Source organism: Cyprinodon variegatus, unplaced genomic scaffold, assembly GCF_000732505.1.
Source record: "Cyprinodon variegatus isolate N-32 unplaced genomic scaffold, C_variegatus-1.0 Scaffold208, whole genome shotgun sequence".
Lineage (NCBI taxonomy): Eukaryota > Metazoa > Chordata > Actinopteri > Cyprinodontiformes > Cyprinodontidae > Cyprinodon > Cyprinodon variegatus.
The window spans coordinates 794,647-817,592 of NW_015150661.1; the positions used below are offsets into that span (position 1 = coordinate 794,647).

Genomic DNA, 22,946 nt, shown 5'->3' on the forward strand with positions numbered 1-22,946 from the left:
ATTTCTACTTTAGTAGGGACACTATATTGGTCCTAAGTTTCATTAATGTCATTTTACCTGTGCTAAAATGTGCATGCTTTTTTATGCTTGAAGTGAGCATCAGGGTGCATTTGGTTTAAAGAGAAAAGCAGTGTTTTTTGCTACATTTATACTAATTTTATAAACACTACACACACTAGATGCTGTTTATCAATGTTTGAAGCATGAATGTGGAATAAGGACTTTGTTCCACTTTGAAAAGGTTTGCATTCAAACTTAACATTGACTAAGACAGTAGGTAAATATGTGCCAATTTAACCAAATATAGTCTAAAAATGCCCTTTATATGTGGATTTAACCTGTATTTTCTTTTAAAGATATACAATTGTGCAAAGGTAAAGTCCCACTAAGAAACACTAAGAATGAGACTAAATTTATTCCAATATAAAATCACTTAACAATTATTAAAAGAAAATATAACACCAGCTTGTCTGTAATGTAATAATATCCAAAATAAACAGCCGGATTCAAACATTTTTACCAAACACTAATGTTTGTACTAATTAACTTATAGACTGTCTAGAAATCTATGTAAAATAAAATCAATGTAAATAGTGTACCTCTGTTTGTTATTGGCTTTAACCTATTTTTAAGAGTAGAAATGGTCAAAGAAATGGCAACATTATGTGGAACCGTAATTATGCTTTCTAAAGAAAAAATAGCAGATGTTTAGGGGCCATCTTGTGTGGTTATACGAAGTGTGTGGTTATATAAAGAAATAACACCTGCTATTTATAGCTGAACTGCCTCAAAGGTTCGTCATAAAAGGAAAACAGTAATTGCAATGAAGTATTGTTAAAAGGGAAACCCTCAGATTTTCTTTTTCAGTCAGCTGTGGCTAAGAATCAGCAATGAGCAGCTTTCGCCTGTTTTAGTGTAGATAGAATTAAGTTTTTTTTTTCATTAGGACTAGTTTCCTAGCCTAATATTAATTGAAGAAACTAGCGTGAATAAAATTCTTATTTCGTGCTCCAAGCACGCACACACGCATACGGATTAGAAAACAGCCAATCAGGAAGAGATAAGGCAGAACTTGAGGCAGAACAACCAATGAGAGTGCAGCTAAACAGGACAGTTACTGACTTTAAAGGACAGGAAAGACCAGGCAGCACTCAGATGGAGCGGCAGCAGCAGCTGCGGGGCTGCGAGAGAAAAAGAATAGGCTGTGATCACACACAGTGATCCACCACGCTGAACTGTTAATTATAAACATGCTATGCAAAGGAAATTATTGGTAGGGGCAAATAGGTCGGTTCAAAATTTTGGTAGGGACATGTCCCTATGGTCCTTTTGCAAACCTACGACCATGATGCTGCCACCACTAAGTTTCACTGTGGGGGCAGTGCATTGAGGGTGATAAGAATTTTTATTTTTCCACCACTTTTATCGGGTTACATGCTCGTCTCAGGTCATTCAAACAGCCTGTTGGATGTATACACTGCCTCCAACTTGCAAACTTGGAACAGGACTTCTGATGAATTAAGGGCTGTGTATACTCCTGCAGCAGCGTGTCGTAGTAGCTTATTGCAGGTATGACGCACATATTTATGATTTATGCCCATTTTGAAACGTGGTCTGCACTGTGTTATTCCATTCCACAATGCAAGAGGAACCATCGCGAACTAGCTAGGATTGTGGGTGTCCGTGTGTCGGTTTGACGAGCTTGTTCGCTGCCTACAACCCTTAATCAAACTCTGGACGACACACAGTTCACCCATGAGTGTTTCCGAAGACTGGCCTTGGCGCTGCGTGTTTTGGCTTCGGGTGCATACCTTCGTTAAGTGTGACACACTCAGACAATCTGGTTTCCGAGGATAAACCGTAAAATTTACAGTGGCGTTCTTCTAGCCACTTTTCCAATAAGACCAGGTTTGAAGCTTACTACTTATTTGTATTGTTGATAAACTCTTCCACCTAAGCTATAGATCTCTACAGCTCCTTCAGAGCCTCTTGCCTGCCTCTTTAAAAAATGCTTGGTCATCTTAGATGGAATGCCAGAATGGCAATGTCTTGTTAGCTGTGCAAATAGATCAAATAATTTTAATTTTTAAATGACGGCTTGCACAATGATCTTACTGAACAAACTACTTTAAAATTGTTTTAGAACTCGGCAAAGAACTCATGCTCTTCCTCAACACTGAAGTCCTCAGACATTTTTCTTTCGTTGTTTCTTTCTTTGCACAGGTAAACAGCACATTTCTTCTTCTACGCTTGCATTATTGGCAGAGCAGACGCTGAATGCGCACTTTCATCTGGTTTGGTCTGCCGGCTTCCGTAGCGTCGTGAACGCGCATGTGCGCGCTTTCAGGAAATCCTATACACTACTCTTTATGCTCTAAAAACATTCTAAATGACTTTGTTTCGAGTAAATTATGGACGCTACCCACTCAGGACACTTGGAATACATTGGACGAGCAGTATGGAGGAATATTGACACGTTTTTTGTGGACTTTTATGGACCTTTCTGTCTCGGGCACCATAGACCTCCATTATTTGAATGTCAGCAGACAGCAAGAAGCCTCCCAGATCTCCAGATGCATTTGAGATATCAAAAAAGTACTCCAGAGTGTTGTTCAGCATGGGGGTGAGTAGAAAATGAAGGCTAATCATGTTTTGGGTGTACTATTCCTTCTTCTCCAAACCTTTATCCCTGACCTGTTTGGTCTTAATGATGCTCTTCGTTCTCCAACAAATCTCATATTCCTTTAAATCATAGTTTTATTTAAGCCAAGATCAAACCCTTTACTTTATTTACTAATTATTTACTCTGCTTACTAATTATGGGGCTTCTGAAGGCACTTTCAGTTTTATTAGATTTGTATTTAAGTGTGGGGACTAATGCAAATAAACTCCCCATCAAACTATTCAGAGAACTAAAAATACTTCCATTTCACAATGATGCAGTATTTTGAGTTAGTCTAGCACATACGAGTTCAATAACACATCTTCAAGTTATGATATTTTCATGATTAAAACTTGAAGAACCATGAATACCTTATAAAGGCTCTGCACAAAATGAAAAGAATCTCTCTGCTTGCATGAGTTTCAGGCTTCTTTACAAAATACACATCTGGCTATCCAAGAATATCACATTTTTTATTTTTCCATTTTTGCAGACTCACCTGTTGAAACTAGTCAACCTAGAATGACATCTGGCAGTGCAAAATCCCTGTCTGCTTGGCCAAGTCAAGGCACTTGCTGGGAGAGATGATGAAACACACTGCGGGTGGGACTTGATAATGTGGCCAGTGGTCAAAAAGCCCAGATGTACAAAGGAGCGGGCGTTCTTACTGAGCTCCAATGATGGAATGACCGTGTTGACTGCCAGGAATGTTGGGCTCATCTGAGTTTTTTTTTTAAACATTTATTAAACTCACTCTGTTTTTCTAACTCTTGATTTTCTTTAAGAGTGGCTCCAACTCCTCACAGAAATCAGTTTAATCTGGCTTTTCAATGACTTGTGGGAGATAATGAAAACAGGTATAGCACTGAATATAAGAAGGAATATTCTTTGCATGGACAAAGCCACTTTTATTTTACCATCTAGGTTACTTTGGCCAGGCCTTATCAGAAAGCAGTAGAATCTGAGACTCCCCTGCACTCCTCTAACACTGGGTACCAAGCAGCGAAGCTCAGAGGGCAGATGTAGGCCAGAGCACAGCCAGAGATCCTGGGACCAATAGCTCCATTGCTGCAATAACAAATATAATGCTCTTTGCTTGATACTGGGGCAGTAGTAGGGCAGGGGGAAAGAAGGAATTAAGTGGGAACAGTAGATGGAGAAATGCCAAGGGAAGGAATTATTTAATGCCTTAAAAGGTGCATTGACAGACCTTTTTTGCATTCTTTTATATTACATACCAAACCTTCGGTGTATCTTAGTGTGGATCCTAGTAGCAACAAAAATGTGAAAAATGTAGCATACATTTCCATGTAACCCCCTCACTCTGATTTCCCTTAGTATTACAACGTATATAGCTTTGTTTAATTTATTATCAGTAACAATATAGTTTTATTGTAATGGGTTTGGAGATCAGCAGTTTGAGTGGTGAAATATGTTGACCAGGCAGCTGTTAATCGATCTTGGCTTTTGAAAGAATTACGATAGAAAATCAGTTGTTAGAATCAAGTAATAAGAAGTCCTTTTTGGGTTTTGCTAAAGTCCATAAACTGCAAACATACAGAAGATGGAGCTCTGGTAGGATGGAACTAAAATGCAAAATTTTTTTACCTACATTCCAGAACATTGTTTTGTCCATGTCACCAAGATGACTAAAGCATAATTTTGTGTAGGACCCTTTTTTTTTTTAAATCTATTCTTCATTCTATTTCAATTGTGAAACGATTTTTTTTGTTGAAAATTATTTTTTTTTTTTAAAGAGTTGGACATTTTGACCTAAAATAAGATGCATTTTTAAACAAAAAAAGACAAACAAAGCATAACAACAAGTTAGATTTCAAATTGTTTTATTTCAAATGTTAAAGGATTCATTACAGCAATTTCAATTACTTTTTCTTTTTAAAACCTGTAAAAATGTCAAGCTCTACAGCACTTCATGAATTATGTTTACAGAAAAAATATAAAATGAGTGGGTTTAGCTAATAAAAAATAGTGAGTTAGATTTACATTTTTGTTCAGTATATTTTGCATTAAACATTTCACTTAGTTTACTCTGTTAAAGCTCTGCAGCATAATATTTCTTCTGCATCAGGGTCAGAAAAAGAGAAAGAAATGGCAGGTTATTTCATTGTTGCTTATGTTTTCACACATCTGGTTGAATTAACTGTTTCAGTATCAATCAAAAATACTCATGCTTGTTAAAGAATTATTTTATTTATGTTTTCAAAAAATGCTAAATAGGATTCACCGTTAGCCTTATAGTTTGAGGCCAACAATGGATAATTTTCACAGTAATTTATTCTAAGTTAGTGATTCATTGTTGCTAATGTTTTCACACATCTGGTTGAAATAACTGTTTCAGTATCAATCAAAAATATTCATGCTTGCAAGAGAATTATTTTATTTATGTTTTCTAAAAAAATGTTAAAAAAGGATTTATCGTTAGCTTCATAGTTTGAGACTAAAAATGAATTATTTTCATAGTCATTTATTCTAAGTTAGTGAATTCATCCTCTCTGTCTCTTCAGTGTGGGAGTGCACAATCTTGTGAACCTAGGCGTCAAAGCAGTTATGAGTGTGTCTAGTAAAACCCTATTTTGAGCTACCTAGCCTGCCTGCCACCAGCTGCACTATGTAAAATGTGTTAGGTCTCCAAGCAGAAGATTGCTTTAGCGGAAGTTATAAAACTAACCATATTCTACTGAAGGCTCCAACATTAAAATAAATGCTTGCAAAAGTCAAGCAATGACCATGTACAAGTGGTTTTATGACAAGTGATGAAACATTGGATGTAGGGTAAAGTGAAATACGAGATGGCTGTAAAAAGGTCTTCATTTATCTAGGAAGAAATAAACAGCTGCTTTTCCTTGTGTTTTTATCAACATATTTTTTTGTAAAGCAAAATCAGTTGGCTTGAGGGAGCAAAATAAACAACAAGCTGATAAAATTCTAGTGCACATCATGTTTGCACAAGGTGCAGCACTGGGATGGAGGTTAAAAATCTAAAATGTTTACCCTTCTGCAAATGAGTGAGCAACATGTAAGTTTTCCTGAGGTCTATAAAGGGAGCTGGCTTGGCTAAATGAGGAGGGTGTGGTTCCTGTGGCCTCTAAATTAAAGAACATGAAAACAAGGGGATGAAGGGTAGAAGGGGTGAGTGGGGGAGAACTGAACGGCTGTGGTACGGCAAGTTTGAGTTGTTTTATTCAAGAAGAACTGCAGATGGTTGAAGTGGGGTTGTGGAAACCTCTTCTTTGTCTCACTCCTGCTGTTGAGCTCAGTATATCTCACATCAGAATAAAGGCTGATGAAGATGTAATTATGTTGTTGACATTCCACTATATAGAGCCCATTCAGACAGGCAGCATTTTGTTGTTCAGCTTCTTCATCCAATATACCTAAACTTTTACAATGACTCAAAACAGAAAAAAACGTTGGCATTTACAAAACTCTAAAACCATTATTTTGATTTATGACAAGAAAAATATTCCTGGGACAACAGAGTTGAAACACCTAAAACTTTAAGATGCAATTTGTTAATTAACTAATTTGAACCTTAATCAAGGTGCCTGTATCTATAGTAATATAACTGTTTATTAGAAATCCTAATTTTTCATGTAAATGGTCAGTAATTCAGGGAAAAAATCTTAAAACACTTATCCCTACAAATGTCCAACAATTGTTGTCAAACTAATTTGCCAATCTTAATTTGCAACTTCAACAAGTATGTATTGATCATGCAGAAAAAGCAAAACAAAATTGCTCCAGCGGTACAGTTTATTTTTTGTCTCAGATAGGAAACTAGATAGGAAAATACAATCTGTTGATGTTTATCATTTAATATCTGTCAACAAAAGTCTAACCAGATATATATCAATAATTCCTGTTAAAGCATGAGGTAAAGTTTAGAGGTTAACAAATGATCTATGTATACTATTTTATTGTTGGTTGCAACACATGATAAATCATGCATGAAAATCTGATCTTTCTACCTGTGAAAACATCATAATCTACAATAAAAAAGTAGAAAAAAAATAAGCTTAATTTCAAAAGAACAAAAACATCAGATTAAGTTACGTAAATGTTCGAAAACCAGCTATTTTTATTCCGATATTTTTTTTTCAAAGAAAATCTCTTGTGCAAATCAGATCTTGTGTTTGGATTTTGTGCAGCTGCAGTTGCAAGGATTTGTATAATGCATAACCTTAAAAAACCATAGCAACTTGTTATATTACACCCGGAACAAGCTCATTAACATCAAAAAGTGAAATATAACCGCAAGTACCAACCACTGGTACTTCCACAAGTACCAGTTGAGTTTAAAAGAAGGACCGAGGATCCAGTAGTAAGGGGAGGAGGTTGGAGCTGAAAATTTAAGACATCTTTTCTATATGCCATTATGCGCAATGGGATATTTTTCTGAAACAAAAGAAAACTCCAACCCCTAGCAAGGACTCGCCAAATACTTTGTTTTTTTTACCTAAAAATGGCTGCAAGATCATATCCCCAACTTCAGTCTCTCTCTACCAAGCTTTCTGAACATACAAGCAGATAGAGATTAAAGAAGGTGGAAAAACTTGAGAGGTGGGTTGGCAGTGTTTTTGAACAGCAAACGTGGTAATCACTGACAGTATTGTGAAGATTTGTTTCTCCAGTTCAGATTTTGAACTCTTGACATGTTTTTTATTATTCATATTTTTTGCACAGAAAGTTTACCAGTGTTGTTTTGAAAACTGTTTACATTCCACCTTTGGCTGTGGCCAACACAGCATATGATGCCATCAGTTCCAATGTTGAGTAACTACAGAGACAAAAGTCAAATGCATTTATGGCAGTCTCTGCTACACTGCCAACATAAAAATAACAAAACAAAAAAACTTTGGACTTGTTTTATGTAAATCTCAATAACTCCTATGTCTCTAAAGTGAGACTCTTATCCAAATTAGAAGATGGTGCTGCTCCTCTGCTTCCATCTGTCTGTCTGTCTCCAGAAGTTAAATGAAGAGGTAACTGGGGAGATTGATTTGCAATAAGGCAACCAGGTCCAGATGGTGTCAGCCCCAAATTAATGAGGATAAGCCCTGTGGGATTCTACAGAATCTCTTCAGTCTTAGCCTGTTCCAGAAGATAGTTCCAGAGACATGGAAGACACCCTGCCCTGTTCTGATATCAAATGAAACTCAACCAGCAATCCTTAGTGGCTATAGAGCTGTTGGCTTGAAATCCCATACATGAAAGTCATAGAGAAAATTCCTGGTGGTCCACCTGAGCAAACAAACAAGCAGTTTTCAAGACCACCTGCATTTCACTTGTTGCTGTTGAGCTGGACCTAATGTTGCCATCACACACCTGCTTCAACAACCCCTCTGTCATTTAGACGAGGCATGTTCTTTGATTTCTCCGGTGCATTTAAGACGATTCAGCTTGATTTACTTTGTCAGAAACTCCAGAAGACTCAGGTGGAGGCGTCAGCAATCACCTGGTTTAAAGACTACCTGACAAACAGGACACAGTTTGCATGAGTGAAGATTAAACTGTTTAAATCAGGTAGTTGGCAGCGCAGGAGCACCACAGGGGAGGATACTCTCACCATTATTCCTATTTACTCTGTAGAGTCCCGAATTCCATTTATTTCTGTTATCTACAGAAATACGCTGATGAATCTGCAGTAGTTGGGTGCATCAAAAATGGACAAGAAGCTGAGTACAGGAGCTGGTGAACCATTTCTTAACATGGTGTGAAAACAATCTGATGCTGAATGACTACAAAGCTCAGCAACGTTTTAGAAAATCAAGAGGTCACTTTCTTAGACCATTTTCACAATCTTTAAAACAAAAACCAGCAGTCAATATTTATATTATCCTGTAGTGAAATTTTACATGCTCACATTTTATTTGTGCATTTGCTTCAATAGGAAGAGTTTTATCCCACAGCTGAATGCTGCTCTTTAAGTCACATCTTTTTAAAGCAATGCATCATTTTTAACAGGAACAAGTTCTTAACAGGAAATAAAAGAAAAAGAATTTGTAGATTTAATATTAAAATCTAAAAATGTTAAATCTTGGGGAGCCATCAATAATAAAAAGTCTTACTTTTTTATTTATTCACATTTGCTCATTCCTTAAAAATGAAAATACGACTCAAGGGACTGACAGACCTCGTTGCTTGATGTAAAAATTAAAAGTTAGCTTTTTCCCCATTTACTTAATTTTTTTGTGCTTAGGAGCTCACTAAATTTTATAAGTTTTCTGATTAATGAAATATTAAGTTCTTAAGAAGAGGAAGGAGGAGGAACTTTGAAGATAAAATTCAACACCTTAAGTTGAAGTACTCTTTTGACAGTTATATGTAAGATACATTTTTTAAAACACTTGCTATTCTGGATTTGATTTCAGGAAATAATACTATCCTTAGTGGTAGAAAACATCCTGATTGACGTTAAATCAAATTTTTTTTTAATTGTCACTCGCACGACAGAAACCAAATTTTCCCGTATGAGTCACATTTGCTGCCTTATTGTTTTTACAAAATGCAAGTGGTCGCCTTAGAGGGAAGATACAAATATTTGTCTGAAGTTACTAAGTTTTTTACATTTCATCCTCCTTTAAACAAATTAGATATATATATAAAAACACAATCACTGAATGAATGAATTAATCTAACATTTTTTTTATTTTGTTTTCCTTTAAAGTTTTACTACTGTGCCATATTACATAACTGATACTGGTGTTTATTTTCAGAAGTTGTCATATTAAAACAAGTTTTAAGTATATTACCGGGATATTATGTGAGAGCGATTATTAGATAAAACAAAAACATATTCAATATTCCTGTTTGCTACAAGTCATATAGGCAACATAAAAAACATATTGAACACTGAGCAGATAAGAAGAAGGTTTTTGTACTGCTGTACAGTACATGTTATGTGCTGTGTGGATGAAAGCAGACGCTAAACATTACTCCGAACTCTTCTTGCCATTGTGATGCATGGTTGTGGTAGTGTCATGCTGCGGGGATGGTCTTGATCAGGAGGGACAGAGAAAAATTTTAAAATTGATGGAAAAGTGGATGGGGTAAAATACAGGCCAGTTTTAAAAGTAAACATTTTAAAGGATTTAAAATACTTGGTACTGATACAGATTGATCTTCCAGAAGGATATTGTCCTTCAACATACTACTGCGACTCAATTATAGAAAAGTTTTGACAAATACATTATTCATAACCAAAACTTTAAAACTGCTGCAATTATGTTAAATTTGTTTTTGTCCATTACTTGAACAATGAAACATAACTTCCTTAAACACAGTAAAAATATTTTACAGACAAAATAAATTTTATCTGTCAGTTGCTGTTTTTATAACTAGATTTTTAATGGAACTAACGATGTAGACCAGTTAAGGATTGTGTTGGGATGACCAGTCACTGTAGCAGTAAAATTTGTGCAAAAAAGTCCAACTATTCATTTGAGCAAAGAATCCGTAAAGCATTCAAAGCAAATGAGAAAAAAGCACCACTTTGAGATTCTTTTTACAGTGAAATGTATCACTAAGCATTCCAGGTTGTTTATATATCCTGTATAAATCTGTGGTCCATGGTGCCCAGTGAAGCATGAGGTGGAACCAAGCACAGGAGGTTATGGGTGTAGAGGGCAGGCAAATTTGATGGCTGCTGTGAGGAGGAGAGTAAAGAGGTCAGCAAAGCCGGAAAAGTCTGGCCTGACCGCAGCTCTTCAATGTAAAGACTTTCCTTCCTGTGGTTACTTTCTTTGCCTCCACATAGGACCATAGGCATACATTAGTGACTGCGCTCACTGACTCACTAAAAACTTCCTCTGTGGAAAGTTAATGATCGCTAAGTGTGAGTAAGTTATAGTATTAAACTCTGCTGACCCTCTGAGCTGTCCCATCTTACGGTGGAAATACATCAAGCTGGTATGATGTCATCAGCACTTGCTAGAGGACAAGATGTTTCCTAATGTGCTAACTGCCCTACTGTGAGTACTCAGTTTTACCCAAGAGTTCCAACTGTCTTAACTGTTTATAGGATAAACACCCAAAGAGAAGTCTGACCCTTTCCTTCAAATATTTTTCTCCTTTTAGTGTTTGGAAACTTTGACACATTTTAGAGCAATATTAAAATACAGAGAAAGAGTTCCTGGGACATTTTCTGGTTTATATGTCTCAGACTTAGGCTCTGGAATTATCTGACCACATTTTTTAGCTACCAGGTGTGCTTACTAGTAAAGAGCTTTAGGGGGATGTTGTGGGTGAGAAATCCTAGACATTGTAGGAAGCAAAGCTTTCAACAGTTGAGAAAAGTGAGAGGGGTGCCAGGGGTTAGTTCCCCTCCCAGTGAGGAGCGGAAGCTTGGAAACAGGACTGAGGGTGTGAGGGTGTCCGACAGACACTTGGGCTAATGTGAGCCGTCAGATATGTCTGCTGCTGCTCTGTGGAGTGAGGTGTTTTAGAAGTGTCTTAGGTCCTCATGATAGCAGGAGAGGTGGAGAGAGGATAAGGAGAGAAAAAAAAAGGGGGGGAGGTCTTCAAAAAAATGGGGAAACAAAGAGCAAAATCAACTTTTGATGCTCAGATGGAATTTGTTCTTTAGGGATAGCTCAGACTTTTTGAAGTTTTATCTAGCGAAGTTATTAACAGTAAAAGTATCCCTCAGCAATTGACACTTCATATCTCAATGAATTTGTATCAAAGTAATAAATCCGAGAAGCCCGTAGTAACTAGGAGCTAGACAGTCCCACATTTTATTTGATTTTATCAAAACGACTAACTGAAATTCTCACATATATGGCATATAATGGCATATATTTACCATGCAGTTTTTAAGTACATTAGTTGCTCGAATTGATTACTGCAACAGTGTTTTCACAGGTCTGCCTAAAAAGTGGATTAGACAGCTGCAGCTGATCAGGAACGCTGCTGCCCGTGTCCTCACTAAGACTAAGAAAGTAGAGCACATCACCCCAGTTCTAAAATCCTTACACTGGCTCCCTGTATCTCAGAGAATAGACTTTAAAATACTTCTGTTAGTTTATAAATCTCTGAATGGCTTAGCGCCTAAACACATCACAGACTTGCTATCAGTGTATCAACCCTCCAGACCACTCAGGTCTTCTGACTCCAGCCTGCTCTGCATACCTAGAACCAGAACTAAACATGGAGAAGCAGCATTTAGTTCCTATGCTCCACTTATCTGGAACAAACTTCCAGAAAACTGTAAAAGTGCTGAAAGCCTGAGTTCCTTTAAATCAAGACTAAAAACACATTTGTTTAGGATTGCCTTCGACTGTTCTAGTTAAACAGTTCAACTAAAACATATTTTCTTTAGTCCAACTGTTTTTAATATTATTTTTTGTTTCTGCATTTTTTATTTTATTGATTTTTTTTTTCGTACTTGCTTTGATTCTGTTTTATCTTCCTATTTTAATCATGGAAAGCACTTTGCATTGTCTTTGTACTGAATTGTGCTATACAAATAAATTTGCCTTGGGGTATAAGTTATATTATTGTAAAGTTATTCATGAGTCAATCTAAAGTTGAATGATCTTATCGTTGGTAAATAAGAAAATGATTAATTGATACAGTTAGCAGCTATTTTTTTTTTTGTAAAATCAGTGTTTTTTCTCTTTTTTTTTTTTTTCCAAGAGGGTCTTTCCGTATCATGAAGGGCTAACTCCTTTACAAGGTTTAGATTTTTACAATATTGCAATTTGTGAAAAAGAAAAGAAAGAAACATCATTATATTGAAAACTCTTCAGCTGTATGAAACATTAAATTAACGAAACAAATTAATACAAAAAAATCAGGGACATGTTAGGTTACTAAATAGGAAATTACATGAAAAAAGTTATGAATGGTTAACATGATATCTAATTGCAATTATTTTTTAAATTCCGTATCAATTAAAACTTCTAATTCGCTTAGTGTCCCTGGCTAGCGGGTTTTTGATAATCAGTTTTGTCTCATACAAAGGCAACAGTGCAAACTTTAAAAATAAATGACTTTCCTGCTGTGTTGATACAGTGGCAGACTGCTAAACACCTTTTCTTCCTCTCCTCCACTTCATTCTGTCTGTAGGGCAGACCTGTTCATAAGCGCTCCCCATCCACCAATAATAAAAAAAAAAAAACTCTTATCTTAGCCTCTTATAACTCAGAGATGTGCAGTGCTTTGGCTCCATCTGGTCACTGGATTCACTTGAGGAACATTTTGTGCAATTTAGCAACTTTTTGTTGTCAACTGTGCTTCTAAATGTTTGGTTACAGTTTGAAGAATTGGGAAAAAATGGCCACATGAAGTGCATTAACTTAAAGTACACACAATCAACTGGGCTTATATGTATCCTGTGCTTTACTATAGTGTTCCCTCCACTTTTCTGTCCACACATTTTTCTCTTCCCAGCAGATCTTTATTTTTTTGTTTGATAATTTGATGCTGCTCTGTCATGCAGCATGTCTCAATGGGCTCTATTTAGGGGATAACTTCAGGAGGATTTTTATATTTGGGTTGCTCTGCTTTTCTATCATGGCATGCCTCAACCTCTTATTGTCTGGCTCCACTTAGGGATGAGCAGCGGATAATGGTTCTGAAAGGAGATCACATTTCAACACTGAAATAGATTAGTCTGATCTGACTTAGATTTGTTCTGTCATTTTGTATAAACGAGTGTAAATTAAAAAAAAAATAATTTAGAACAGCTCTAGAGAATTTCATATTTTAAAGTGCAGCCTTGAAAACAGTAATAAATACATAGGCCTACAAACTTTATCAGTTATTCTATGTACAATGCTTCATTAACATTGACCGTGGTCAATTATTTGTTTGTATCCCAACTGTGAAGACATAAAAAAACATAACATATTCTTAGTTTGGATTTAGAGTTTGTCACAGTTTGGAGCCCAAAAGTTTATTTGGTTGCCTGTTGAGCCAACATTGTGTATCATCAAGGAGATGATAAAAAAAAAAAAAAATGTACTTTACATAACATTTTAGATATAAAAGAAACTGTATATTAGGCTTGCTTCAGTTGTACACACAGGGTCTACCTTCAATAGTAGGACTTTAGTATGTCTTTAAGACAGGTTTAATGGCAGTTTGAAAGAAGTGCGAAGTTCTGAATCATTTAAAGAGCTATTGCAAATACAGGCTCATTTTTAGAATGATTTCTTTTTAAGAAGCAAACCAGTGGTAACTCTTTTTATTTGGGAAATATCACTGGCAGGAATGACAGGATCAAAGTAATTCAGAGTTGAACACTCCATCAATGTATATTCTTTTGAAGGGATACCTGAGTTTGGACTATTCTAAAACAATAAAGACACAGTTGGAATACACTGAGGATGATATTTGAACCACATAGATTAAGTTATATTATTATAAATTAAGTGCCATAGATCAGGTATGTTTATAGTTAAACAGCATCCCAGTGTAAGGCCTAACTGTTGCAAAGGGTAATTTAATATTACTACAACAAACATAACTTCAAGAGGTAGAGAAAAGCATGGCATGGAGCACAGCAGAGTAGTAGAAGGAACCAGCAATGAAGAATGACAGCGAGAGAGCTTATATTCAGAGGAAAAGGTGGAGAATAACATTGGATGCAGGTGAGCAAATCAGGGGGATTTGGAACAGCTGCTGAAAAAAGCAAAACATGTAGATAGAAGGAAGGGGAGTAATTAACTCAGAGGGGAAAAAAAATACAAAAAGGAAATGAAAGGAGAAGAAAGATGAGATCCAAGAGAATATAATGAAATACTCAGAACACAAGAGATGATAAAGAGCAATTAACAGAATACGTTCTTAATACTATAATATACTATACTAATACTTTCTAAACAGGAAAAATAGAAATGATAAAAAACAAAACAAATAAAAAAAACAAAAACCCGAACTACCAAGGATCTTGAGATGATTATGTTGCGCTTGCTTCTTTATTATAAAGAATGTGCCAGCTTCATACATGTAGAAAAAAATAAAAGTCCGTCATCTTTTGTAACAAAAAACTTCCATTGTCACGTAAGGTTAACTTGTTCTCATGGAAAGCTGAAATACATGTGACATTTTAAAACAAAGAAGTTTAATGTGTTAAAAGGTCATTCCAGAGCAATGAACAAAAACAAGCTCTTTATTCACTTGTGCAAAAGGGAGAAAAATCACACTCTAGGCAGTGGCGAGGTACTGTCACACACTGTATTTAAGTCCCAGTGATAATTTTCATATAAAACCTTGTCCACTTCAATTTTATTAAAAGGAAATCAATTTATAGGTTGCTAAAAATGAGGTCTATGTTTTCACTTTACTTTTTTGTTGTTTCAAAGCTATTTTTCTGACTTGATGCCAATAGAAACAGTGCTGTGACAGTATTTTACACCATAGTAACTTTAGATTTTCTGTAACATGAAGCAGAACTACAGAAAGGAAGTTGTAACTGTAAATGAAGGTTAACACAGAGACCATTAGTCTCCCTTATTGTTACCAGGTGCATGATAAACTCTTGCTGGATGAAGCAGTCTCTGTCATCTTACCATGTCTGAGTGCGCTGATTTGCACGTGTGTGGCCAGCTCATTGTGTAAGCTCGCTTTTCTCTTTGCATCTGTCTGTTGTCGTGTCTCTAATTATGGATTACAGAAAGCCATAATGATTGTGTTACTGTGCAGTGACGCACAGCACCCATCGGTTTACTGGCTCCAAGAGTTTGTGTGTGGAAGAGTTGCGACTGAGTTAAATGTCGAGTACTAAGAGAGAGAGGCTCACATGGCATCGCAGGGTGTGTTTGCCAGATTTTTGGTATGTGTGACACAGGTGGGGTGACGGCTACTCACTTCCTTCAACAGGAAATCATAAATGCACCCACTTAGCTTAAACCTTGCCTCTTCCTCTCATCTAATGACTGCCATATTCCCTAGATGGCCTGTAGGGGAATGAAATGGCAAGCAAGGGCTTTATTGTCCTTCGCGTCGTGTTGATAAAACATGAGAAACTATTACTTTGTGCATTGTACAGAAGTGTCAAGCCATTTTATATTCAAAAAAAGAATAAAAGTAACAATTTTTAATGTAAAAGGTGGGAGTCTGCTTGGTAAGCTAAGAACAGGTCTGACTCTATAAACAGAGGGAATGCACCTGCACTGGGAGACAAGAGGTGGGACGAGTATAAGAGCAGATTCAAAATAAGAGGACCATAAGGCTAAAAAAAACACATTTGACTAAATAAAGCACCATACTTTTTTGCAAATATTTTTTTCTTTTATTGTATTTTGCTAACTGATATGTGCATGAATTTCCCGATTCATTAGAGCAGGGGTATTCACGTTTTCCAGGCCAAGGACCTCCAAACTGATGGCAAGATGGAGCGGGGACCCACTAATTTTATATATTATATGATATTGTGTTATATCAAGCTGGTCACTCTATTACAGATGTAGTAATGTAACAAAAGTAATTTCAGCCTGGGATTATTAAAGTATTTCTGATTCTGAGTCCTCATTGATGGGACAGGTGTTGTGAATGAAACGGTGCCCAGCTTGAAAAAGCCCTTGTTTGTCGCTGAATGTGAGCATTGATGACTGAAATACATCTTCTGCCTCCATTTATCTGTTTACTACAGTGTGTTAAATTCATGTTAATGTGTATTTAAAGGCATTTCAATTAGTGGAAAAAATTGAAGGGGGGAAAATAAAAAAAAAGTCTTATCAATCAAAGCTTTCGCGACCCCCATGCAGTACCTCCATGGACCCCCTAGGGGTCGCGGACCCCTGTTGAAGATCTCCGCATTAGAGCTTTTAACAGCCATACCTGAAGATGACAATGAAGTGAATGCATTGCGGCTCATGCCAACTACTATCAATTGATTTGTATTTGATTTGATTTGTACAGTATATAGAATAAGGCTGCAACTAATGATTATTTTACAAATTGATTAATATGGCGATTATTTTTTCGCCTAATAATCTGATAGGTCCAAAGGTCCCTTAAAGGAGATTTTTTACGAAATTAAACAAGGTGAAGCTGAAACTTTTCTACTTGAGGAATTCTACATAGATCATTTTGAGAGACCAAACTTTTTGTTTATATATATTTTTTTTTACAATCTTGGCATAATTACAGCTCAATGTGGGTTCCTCTGTCAACTACAGGCATGTTGTGGAGTCTCTACACTCCAGTTAACGATTCATCGTTTACTAAATTAGTTGACGATTATTTCAAAAATCTATTAATCACGATTAATCTGATCGTTTCAACTATAATATAGAGATTTCTTTTTTTTTATTGTTTTGGTAAATGGAGGAAGAGAAAGCAACAACCTTAAAATTGGCACCCGAAAAAGCAGCTAGACTTATGTCATATTCAATGGCACTGGCTTAAAAACCCTGTATCAGTCTATCTCTTAAAGTGAGTGTTATGAAGTTTTCTCAATGTTATCTACTTATCAGTTTACCAACAGAGGAGACAATGTCTTTTCGATGTGCTATTGATGGAACTGAACATGAGTCTGTGTCTGTTACAGTGTCTCTCAGTAGCCCCTGGAATGCCTAGGGCTTGCTATTTTTCTAAATCTTTGTGTTTGCAAAGGCTAAATAAACCCTTAATATATAACATTTATTTGGTTAAAGATATATGGATACTGTATATACACCTTCTTGGTAAGTAAATATTTAGGTTAAGCTGAAGTTTAACAAATACATTAAATACTTAAACGATCTTAAGATCGCCAAGAAGTGGTAGTTTTGTATGGCATTTTAAGTTAAAACTAATCTTAAGGTATGTTCACACCAAATACAAACACAGCTAATTTTTCAAGTGGTTTGTCTGGAATTGGGCTCTTATCATTAGGTCACTCTCTCGCGAACAATCTGCCAGCCACTGCGCCTATGGTGGTTCTGTTCTGATCGGACAATTTGATCCAAATACATCATTCACACTGCTGACTCCTACTTTACTGTTGAAGGTGCCTTTACATCGGGATTGTGCCTTTGGAAAAGCACCAAACATTGGTTTGCAAAGAGAAGAGAAGAGAAAAACTTTCATTTTTCGATAATATGGAACATCCATGTGTTGCTATGCAATCTGATCAAATTCTGCAGAATCAAAGCAGATTGCAAGACTTTGTACAAAAATCTTCAGAATTAACCCACTTTCTTATATCCCTGTATACACTGTCATAAATAAATATTGCTCCAACATCCTATACCAGAGGTCACGGATTAGTGGTCCGCTGTCCGGATCCGGACCCACCTGTTGGCTAATCCAGACCCAACCAGATTTAAAACATTTATAAATTACCCCATGTTGTCCGACGACAGTGTCTAACTTCACATGCCCCGCTTCTCCTGTTAATATGGTAAAGCCTCTCGGAGCATCGGGACCAGGCTGCACATGATACAAATTAGCCAATGAGCTGTGTCAGTCTGTTATTAAAGTATGTCTATTAAACATGATATGACATTATGTTCCACGCAATGTGTTTTTTCTTAATGTTTAGACATGAGCAAGATGTATTGTCCAATAAAAAAAACATACTTTCTTTGATATGGCAAAGCCTTTGCTAATAACCCTTATTTACAGAATGTGTGAACTTAAAGAGGCATTACAGAGTTTTCTAATCATACGGCCACCTGTGGCGATAACACAGAACTGCAGCCCTGAGTTGAGCCGGATGATGGTCACTTCAAAATATCTGCAAAATCCATATTGAATATAACGCCTCAGCTATTTGCTCTGGTCGTCCCTTTTAACATCGATGCACTTGACGTCACGTCCAACCTTTTTTTTTTTTTTTTTTTTTTTGAGGTTTAACGACACTAGTGGCTTGTTTTTCCTGACAGTAGGCTGACAGGCAAAGGACCACAGGTCGGATTTGAAACCAGGTTACCCGCGTCGAGGACGAAGGCCTTCGTACATGGGTCATGCAAACTAACTACGCCCAACAGCACCAAACTTCTGAAGTAATTTCTAGCAAATACGATATAGGCTTATAGATGCAATGGTTTTGATCTACTGAGAGCCTACTGTTTTAGTCGTAAAGGGTCAAAGAAAAAGGCTGTACTGTTATCACTACGTTTTGGATATACCGTGTATGTTAATGCAGATTAACAGCAAGCCATGCTCATGTTTTCATGAGCCAGGAAACTGAGCGTATTGCTCCTTTATTACGGTCTTCTTACAATTCTATACAATTGTGTGGGAAGCTCAATGAAAGATTTGAGTGAAAATATAAACAGAAACAAAAAATAAAATATGCATCAGCTCTACAAGCAGAGAATAAACTTGTAATGTCAGGAAGCATAAAATACAATTAACATTAGCTGTTGATAATAAACAGTTATGATCTTTACTGTGCAAAAAAACTATTGGGACACGGCTATTTACTGGAATAAACACATTTGAAAAACGATCTCTAAATGAATTCTAATCAAATATATAGCACCAAACAGAACACAGATTGATGACAGGAGGCAAAGTTTCTAAATTAATAGGCATGCTTTCTCTCTGCAATAACCTGTTCCCACTGACTCTGCTACTGACAATGCACTGCTACCTCAAAACTCGCCTTCAAAATAAAATACAGATAAAGCAATACTGTAGAAGTTTCTTTGTAAACTAAAATATTAGGACATATTTATAACTAACCTTGGGTTTAGCATTGCCTTTAACTGTTCTAGTTAAACAGTTCAACTGAAACATCATTAGTTCAACTTTTTTATTTCCTTTAGTCCAACTGTTTTTAATGTTCTTTTTTGTTTCTGCATTTTTTTATTTTTCATTTTTTCCTACTTGCTTTGATTCTGTTTTATTTTCCTATATTTTATTCATGTAAGGCACTTTGCATTGTCTGTACTGAATTGTGCTTTACAAATAAATTTGCTTTGCCTTGCCTTGTCGTGCCTTGCCTTGCCTTGGACAGAACAAAGGCGGTAAAATTTAACATAATGTCTCTTTAAGCTAAAGAAGTACTGATGAGAAGATAAAAGTATTCTCATTGTACCTCAGCGTCGTTATGTATTTATGATTAATGATTTATTAAAGACTGCATAGCTAGCAGAATTCACATTTTTTATATGTTCTCAAGCATTGCTTGTTAAGGAAGTTTAGATTTGGGTAAATAAATGAAGAGATGAAGATAACACTCAAAGACCTTTGGAAAGTGCAGGAAATTGAAAAAAGTCATTTCAATATAGAAGGAATTTTTAGCTCTTGACAGTGAAATCTAAAGAAATGTGAGATGAGTTTTATATTGTAGTGTATATTTTCTTACATAGATGAAATTTGAAAAAAAAAAAAAAATAATATTACACAAATATGAGGTCAAGAGGAATATCAAATTTGCTGTCTTTTACACAAAGAAATGAAAAACAGAGAGAATGATTAACTGCTGACTATCTGTCGGTAAAAAGCGTTTGTTCTGGGGATGTCCTGCTGTGACTTAAGAGGAGCAAGGTTAAGGAAGGAGGGTTTCTTGAGGCTGCAGGAGGGACTGGAAAACATGGATGTGGCAATGGCGAGCCAGAGGAGATTAGGTACAGCAAACATGAAGCCCCCAACTCATGAGAACCAGATGAAGGACAGACTGAATGACTCTCTGGGGCTATGAAAGGAAAAGAAAGGGAGGAGAGCGGCTCATAAACCTGTCAGAATCTGCTTGCATCTCTCTATCATGCTTCAGTGTGTGCCAGATGCATTGCTTCTAATTCAATGCTTCGTGAATGTTTCTGCCATCAGCCAACATATGTACAGCATATTCATGGACCTGTAAAATCTGGCACAGAGTTTGAGTCTTACAGCTTATGTTAGGTTCTTAATAACAACAAAGGTTTAAAGAGAATAAATATCATCACTGTCTGCCTCAAAGCATCAATTTTCTTGCCCAAGACATTGTAACGTGTGACCACACAAAAGGCTTTGCTTTATATAAACTCACATAAGCTCCTGGTTGTTTCATAACCCATAAAGGGGAGCTTTACCCTCTGCTTGGGTACGCTGTCTTATTTTCTCTTATGTGCTTTTCTTGTCAGTGGAGCACGATAAGGAATTCCTTCCAGTGCGGCGGCATCATCGAGAGTTCAGATTCGATCTGTCACGTATCCCAGAAGGTGAAGCCGTCACCGCTGCTGAGTTTCGTATTTACAAAGACTTCATCCATGAAAGTTATGATAATGAGACCTTCAAGATCAGCGTCTACCAGGTGTTAGAGGAACATTCGGACAGGTGAGCTCTAATTTGTGTTATTTGGTGAAACAACTTCCGGGTTTAAAGAGCTACAACTTTCAAACTCTGTTTATTCACTGATTGACCTATTTGCCTCCAGGTAAAGTGAGTGAACAAGTCACACAACATGATAGTCCAAAAAGGATGTTCAGGCAGAGGGACATATTGAAACCCTTTAGATTTTCAAAGATAGTGTGGGGGAGCACTACATTTTAATGCAGGAGGACAATGGACTAGGGCAGCAGATTACAGGGAGCATGGGTCAGGAGTAAACGTGCCCCAAAACAGAAGAATCACATAGTTTGGGATGGTCCTTAATGTGAAGGACATCTGCGGGAACGTGCAATAGAGGATTAATGCTTATTTTGGGAGTCCGCCTCAGTCTGGTTGGCCAGGCTAATAGGAACTATGTTGACAAGAAGATTTAACCTTTTCAAGAATTTATTAAAGATAAGGATGATGTAAACCAATTAACCAAAAAAGCATTTTAGTCAATGGTTGTTTTTAAAAATTAAACGGCTTTTCAGGTACTATTGTTAAACATTAAACTTCGTGCTACTGAGGATGTGATTTTTAAACTTTTTATAATTTGGTTTTTATTTAACACAGTCTTAGACCTTATATAATTCAACTCAAAACAAAATATTTTTTTTAAACTAAGCCTTGATTTTAGTCAGATTTTTACACAAAATCTTTCTAGGTTAAATAAGGCTTTGCAAGAAGGTGTATGACTCTATCCCCAGTTTCTCCTAAAGGTTTCTGTTATCTGGAGGGAACAACACAGTCATTTATTCCTCTGCCAGAGAAAGGCCTGCATACATGAATAGACCAGGAGTCTGTGACACACTATCTGCTCAGTCATAAATAGGTCAGGATGCATGAATGCCCACATTAAGAACAAGAGATTTCAATGGTGAAAGATTATATACCATAAAGTTCAATTTTGGACAATAGGATGGATTAGTATAGGCACTATTTCCTACACTACTATTCTCCCTGTTTTTCTTTTTTACAGCAATGTTTTTTTGCTTTTCCATTCCTGCCCTGGTTCACTCACTAAATTCCACTGTGTGATGAACAGGGTGTGCTATATGAAAAGACCTCACAGTTATAAAGCTATTATTGTCAATTAACAAAATGAAGTGCTCCCCTGGGCCTCACCATCTGGAGCCCTCCTCACCTCCCCTCCATCACTCTCTTTGTTTCACTGTCACACTACTCCGACTCTGTAAATCTCTTCCATCCATGACTTTTTTCTTCAGTCATTTTGGTTCATTTTCCACATGACTCTCCATATCTACCTCTAACTCTTTTTTTTCTATGTCCCCCTCAGGGAATCAGATCTCTTTCTTCTGGACTCAAGGGTGATCTGGGCAGCAGAAGAGGGCTGGTTGGTGTTTGACATTACGGCAACTAGTAACCACTGGGTTCTGAACCCTGGCAGAAACCTCGGTCTGCAGCTGGCCTTAGAGACCTCAAAGGGTAAGCAGCATTCAGCTCACATTTAGCGCTTAGAAAAATGTTTAAGAAAACAAATAAAGTAATATACGGATAATATTTGAAAGCTAAAATCGTAAAACATTCTGAACAATATAACCTATAGAAGGGTTCCTCAATGTAGAAGCAGTGGTCAAACTAAAATCCTTGAGTGTTGGCATCCTGTAACTTTTAGATGTGTTTCTTCTTCAACCCACCTGCCTCCAATATGAGCTCATTAGCAGAGCTTCACTGCTTCTACTGTATGTGGTGGTCAAACGACTCGATTCAGGTGTTTATGGGAGGTGATAGATCTAAGACTAGCAGGCCCTTAAGGCTTTGAATCTGAGACCCCAGATGTAGAGAGACAGGCAGAGCACACAATCTGCACAGCTGAAAATTGAATGAAAAAGTGCCTATGATGCCATAACCCTTGAGTGTTAAGTTTAAGCTTTTATTTATGGTTCTTTTTTTATGATGTCCTTCATTTCACAATGATCAGTGTTTATGACAACATGCATGTTTTTTTTTATATATAACCTTTGCTTATTTTATTATGCCCTGTTTGTGTTTCTTTTCAATATGGTTTATT

The 22,946-nt window shown here is 36.6% G+C and overlaps 1 protein-coding gene across 1 annotated transcript in view; it reads left to right on the forward strand.

The window, feature by feature from the left end:
- bmp7 (bone morphogenetic protein 7) overlaps positions 1-22,946 on the forward strand; it is a 42,317-nt gene that overhangs the window by 9,553 nt on the left and 9,818 nt on the right. Inside the window, exons 2-3 of the mRNA XM_015380187.1 lie at positions 20,686-20,878; positions 22,212-22,360. Of these exons, the coding sequence (XP_015235673.1) occupies positions 20,686-20,878; positions 22,212-22,360 (342 nt within the window). The remainder of the gene's footprint in view (positions 1-20,685; positions 20,879-22,211; positions 22,361-22,946) is intronic.